Here is a 5720-nt window from a genome sequence, read left to right on the forward strand (position 1 = left end):
AATGTATGCTTTGATGAAAATCAACACTCTGATGGAAGATAATGCTCTGATGATAGTCAACGCTCAGAAGAAGACAATGTTTTTGTGCATCCTTTGATAAACACCCTAGATCTATTATTTGTTTGAAGGTCTATGATATATGCTTTGTTTATGGTATCCTCTGCTCATTATGTCGTTGTATCAATATACACATAATCAATTACAAGAATTCAATTTGAAAAGTTTTAAATGACGAATCAATCTCATAAGATTTGATACGAAAATACATGATACATGTTGATTTCTTGTAATCAGGACAAAGACTAGAAACCCTAAATATCTCTATATAAGAACATGCAATGCTTACTTGCAAAACACAAGAAACAATGCACAACAATAAGCATAATACATTTGTCTATGCACTCTTGTTTTTAATTTTTGTTTAACCTAGTGCTGAGAAATATTTCTGAGAGTACAACTTTGTAAACACCCTCTTATGAGAGTTTGTTTTTAGGAAGCCTAAAATTATTCTTTTCTAACCTAGCTTAGTAGTGGTTGTATCCCTCAACAACTTGACTGTACTAAGGAAGAAGGTTAGGAAGACTCGAACACAACCATTTGGACTAGTAGGTGCTCAGTGGAAGTGTGATTTAATGGTGAATTAGTGGACTAAATCCTTCAAGTTGAAGGGATTGGATGTAGTTTTTGTGTTGGTGATGAACCAGGATAAATTGGTTGTGTTATTTTGTTTTTCTATTTGTTCTCTCTATTTTCATTACTTTGGTTTAGTCATTTTATAAACGAATTTTTAAAATAAAACACAATTCAAACCCCTTTTCTTGTGTGTCAGGTTCTACATTTAGTCTTTTTATACTCTGCCTTCCCTTTATTGAATTCAAGTGTAAAATCTTAAGGGCTATCAACATTTCTCCCTCTCATCTACACCCCAATAGTTAGGGCTTTATTAGTGATTTTCAGAACTTATGCTCAAGAGTGAACTTTCACCTTACTCTATGGAATTTATTCAGTTTCCATAAAATCCATTGTGTGGATAAGGGGTTGGTTGTATTTGAGCAGTATGACTAATCGCGGGATATTGGCCTCTTATACCTTGTCGTAAAGAGATTTCAAGAATAAACTTTTCGAGGTCAAAGAAAGTGATGTGAACCTCGAATTAATACTAGACGTTAATGGAGGTCATAGGTTTCACTTGTATCGGGTCGAGAAGCCTACATCCATGATTGGTTTCGTCCCCAAGAAGTTGAGCTTCTTTGAAAAAGAAGACGTTGAGTTCCTAGAATGGTTCACACCCATTAGTTCTAAGGATCTCATGGCATTTGAGTTTGATGCAATTAGCCTCGAGAATTTGATACATAAGTGTTTTTTATTTCTTTGACTCTTGGATAGTTTGCTATTATTTCTAACTCTCAGTTCTTTTTTTCCCTCAAGTAGAATGTCTCCATAGAAGGAAAATGAGTTTTGAGCTTTCTTGAAAATAATTGTCATGAGAAAAGACAAACAAGTAGTCTCCAAGCTCATCCAGATCTGTCGAGGTTAATAGTTTGAACCAAGAAGCATGACACCAAAAGGGTAGAAAACTATGCCTTCTAACCATTGGAGTTAGGTTCATTTAGATCATATGAGAAATGGGGATGATGTTGCTTCATTATGGGACACATGTTTCCTTGGGGAACAAATTGTAGAGGATTACTTGGAAAATCCAAAGCAAAGCCAAAGAGCAAGAATTCATAAACTGATGAAGCTTCATGTTAGTGTTGGCATTAAATGAGTAAGAGGGATGATGAAGCTTTGGTTTTTTTCACTTTGATGAACAGTATAAAATTTGATCTAAAACTAGACTTATAACTTTAATCAAAATCGCGTAAAGATGATCCTCTTTAAAGAAAACAATTTGCGAAGATCCAACCTAGATAACTAGAAATTTGTCCCAAAAACAATTACCGAAGACCCAACAAATACCATTGTTACATTGGTTAGAAAACGTCATTTTATTTTTGTTTATTATAAGAGATTATCTATACTTTTAGTTTTCATAATTTTATTTAGGATTATATAATGCTTATACATTAATTTAGAGATATATTGAAAACGATTTATATATGAAAAAAATATATGAGGAATCTATACAATATAATAAAGCAAACATAATATTTTGACAAGTTTCACACGTGTCAGCTAAATAGAGTGTTAGACAAATATGAAGTTTCTATTAATAGAAATAATCATCTCATTGTACAGATTTTTTTAAGAAAAAATAAATAAAACTACTATACATCACGATGTGACATGATGCATCCGTTGAAAATTTAGTGGCCAATTAAAAAAAATGAATTAAAAGTAAAATACAAACAATTAGACTTGACCATTTTTTTTGAAAGTAATGGTTAATAGAAATAACCACTTAATTATGTAAAACTTCCATTACATTAGGATTTGATGTGTGAGAATTTAGTGGCCATTTAAAAAATAAGAAGAATGAATTAAAAATAAAATACAATCAATTACACAAAGACATTTTTAAAAAGTAATGGTTTTTTAAAAAAATTATTTTATTTTACGAATTCTTTCAGTGTCACTTTTCTTCTTAATTCTGCATCCGCTATTAACCGTCTCTCCTTAATAATATTATCATTCATATTATCTCATATATACACAATTCTTGATCTTTCTCCGATATCTGAAGAAAAAAAATAAGATTTTGTTGCTTCAATTTCTCCAAAAAATGAGTAATGAAATTTGGTTGTTAGAGTTTGCGAATGTGATTTATGTCTGATCTAAATGTCAAACATAAATTCTACGCGATGGAAAGGTATTGATGGAACATAAATTTTATGCGATAGAAATGGTATTGATGGATAACAAGGTTTAATTCTTTCTTTTATAAATTCAAAGTTTTAAATTATACACAAACTTATTTGTTAAGTTATTAATTTAACAAATTTCTATTTTATAATTTTAGGGTGATAAAATTCCAGCAACAGTGCGGAAAACTCTTATTTCTCGATTTCAGACTAATATTCATGATGGAGATGTGTACAACTTTCGTTCTCTTGGTGTTGCGTTTTTTTGGAGTATATAGAAAAACGGACATCAATTCAAATTTAATTTACAAAATGGTACAATGGTCCGAGAATTAGAAACCAGTTTGGTCACAGCCTCTTCGTACTCATTCATTTCATTCCCAGAAATTTGAAATGTTAACATGAATTATTTGATTGGTAAATTTATTTCAATTTGTCATTGTTATTGTATTTTATTTATTCACAGTTTAATCAATTATTATTTTAGGAATGATGTCAATATAAATTTTAAAGTTATTGAGTTAGAGTAGATGGGTGAGACTTTTTATACTATATAAATTTTTTCAGTATTTAATAACTTTCTCTATTAATTATTAACTAATTTTATTTTATTTATGTAGTATAAAGATTGAATGTGCACTTTTTGGATCCTATGTTGATGAACTGAATGCATATTTGCAATCCGGTTATAATCAAAATGTTGTTGTACTTGCTCAGTTTCTAAAAGTGAAGATGTTTAATGGTAAAAGCCAACTACAAAATGCAATGAATTGTATTAAGTTTTTATTCAACTCTGAAATTCATGAGTCAGTTTCTTTCAAACTCAATTAAGGTTAAAAGTAAACTTGAAGTACTACTAACTAACTTATTCAATTTTTTTATTTTATGTTTTTTTATTGAAATACTAACTTTATAGTATGAATTGACATATCCACTGTTTTTACAGAACATGACCAATTTGAAATACTATGAAGAGAGGGCAATACTTGCTCCGACCCATGATACTGTAGATATCGTTAATGATTATGTTTTATCATTAATTCCAGGCGAGGAAAAGGAATATAATAGTTCAGACTCAATTGTCCTTTCTGGTGAAAATTATATTGTGCATGGAGATTGGTTCACACCTGAATCTTTGAATGATATGAAATGTTCAGGAATTTCAAATCACCGATTAAGATTAAAGATTGGTGTTCCAGTCATGATTTTGAGGAACATTGATCAAGCTAATAGACTACGTAATGGAACAAGATTGCTCATAAATGAACTGTGTATAAATATTATTGGAGCAACTGTGATCACGAAAAAACATCGGTGATAAAATTTATATAAGAATAAATTTGGTTCTATCTAATCCAGCTTTCCCATTTAAATTCCAGAGAAGATAATTTCCATTGTCGTTGTGTTTTGCAATGACCATAAATAAAAGTTAAGGTCATTTGCTTTCTCAAATTGGTTTGTATTTAAAGCGACCTGTATTTACTCATGGTCAGTTATATGTGGTTATTCCACGAGTAAAGTGTATGAAAAGGTTTGAAGATTGTTATTTTAGACGAAGAAGGAAAACCATGTGTCGATACAAAAAATATTGTGTACAACGAAATTTTCAATAACTAGCAAACATGTAGATGACATTCTTTTTACATTTTAGATTTATTTACTATAAATTATTTTTTTTTTTTTTATAGAATTGAATTGATAATAAAATTCAAATTATGTCTTTAATGTCAATATCAATAAAATTATGTCTTAAATATTAATGCTAATTCAAGTTGTTATATTATATAAATTAATATAATAATATATTTATCAAAATGGTAATTTGTAGACGTGGGACGTGCAGATTATTCACGGGTGTTATATATTACTAACAGAGGGTATCACGAAATGCACTACCGCTTGAAACAATCCCTCTCACATATTCGGTGCTTACCGTTACACTATTTCCATTCATTATATGAAAATAAATATTTAATATTAAAATGTTATGGAAGAAAAACTTGACAATCATATTTCATCTATTAAATGTGAGAAAAAATCAATAGAATTTGTGCTGGGTCGATAACAAATAAGGTCATTTATAAGAAAGTTTTGTTCTTCCTATTTTTCATTTGTTTGCTTATCTCTTTTGTATTGGCTTGATTTTTCCTCCATTCTTAAAAATATTAAAATAATAAATAAAAAATAAATTAAAAAAAGCGTATTTTAATATTTTCATTTATTAAATGTATTTTTTTTTGTCAACGTCGATACGCACTGCTTAAAGTGTGCGTTTTACCAACTTAATTAATGCTCTAACTATTAACACCTTGAACGAAAGGCCACTAACAAGAATGAAATAAGACACGGCAAAGAAAAGTTGAAAAGTAAGAGTACTGGACCTAGCAATGGACCTCTCTTAAAAAGTGTTGAACTTATATATGAGTGGTTAACTAATTAAGACGATAAAAGCGATAGCGCTGTCTAAGTTAATGCTCCATTATTTACATGGACCACATCATGAATGAATGTGAATTGTATTTTACTAACATATAAATTTTCAGAACAGACGTCATGTGTTAGCTAGTTATCTCAGGCAGGACCAACTACTGCATGCATGTCGACATTTAAATTACTGTACCCAACAATTTAACATGGAATTTCACAATAATTTGAATCTATGAGTTAAATATTTTGATAGAAGAAGTTATAATAAAGGTTGTTTATTTTAATTTTTGATATTTTCAATTTAAAAGACTAAATTATTACTATTTTATAAATCTAGAGATTAAATTGATTGACCATACTTCAATGATTAAAATGTTTATTTACTAAATACAATTTTAATAATCGAAAAATTCACACTTTTGAAATGTTGTTTATGGATGAAGTGACATTAAATTTAGTGGTACCGCATTGTGCAAAATGAAAGTTGAAAGA

General features: G+C 29.3%; 1 protein-coding gene across 1 annotated transcript; it reads left to right on the forward strand.

Moving 5' to 3' along the window:
• The first annotated feature begins 2842 nt into the window (after nucleotides 1-2842).
• LOC101493201 (uncharacterized) lies at nucleotides 2843-4119 on the forward strand. Its single transcript, XM_012714868.1, has 4 exons — nucleotides 2843-2863; nucleotides 2960-3060; nucleotides 3422-3563; nucleotides 3748-4119. The coding sequence occupies exons 1-4, from the start codon at nucleotides 2843-2845 to the stop codon at nucleotides 4117-4119; spliced, it is 636 nt and encodes a 211-aa protein (XP_012570322.1).
• The last annotated feature ends 1601 nt before the right edge of the window (nucleotides 4120-5720 follow it).

Source organism: Cicer arietinum, chromosome 4, assembly GCF_000331145.2.
Source record: "Cicer arietinum cultivar CDC Frontier isolate Library 1 chromosome 4, Cicar.CDCFrontier_v2.0, whole genome shotgun sequence".
Taxonomy (NCBI): domain Eukaryota; kingdom Viridiplantae; phylum Streptophyta; class Magnoliopsida; order Fabales; family Fabaceae; genus Cicer; species Cicer arietinum.

What these genes read in the sequence shown, in the direction of transcription:
- LOC101493201 (XM_012714868.1), top strand. Translation starts at nt 2,843, where the DNA reads ATGGTATTGATGGATAACAAG. An exon ending in TGGTATTGATGGATAACAAG is followed by an intron (nt 2,864 to 2,959) that starts GTTTAATTCTTT and finishes TTATAATTTTAG; the next exon opens with GGTGATAAAATTCCAGCAAC. An exon ending in GTAAAAGCCAACTACAAAAT is followed by an intron (nt 3,564 to 3,747) that starts GCAATGAATTGT and finishes CTGTTTTTACAG; the next exon opens with AACATGACCAATTTGAAATA.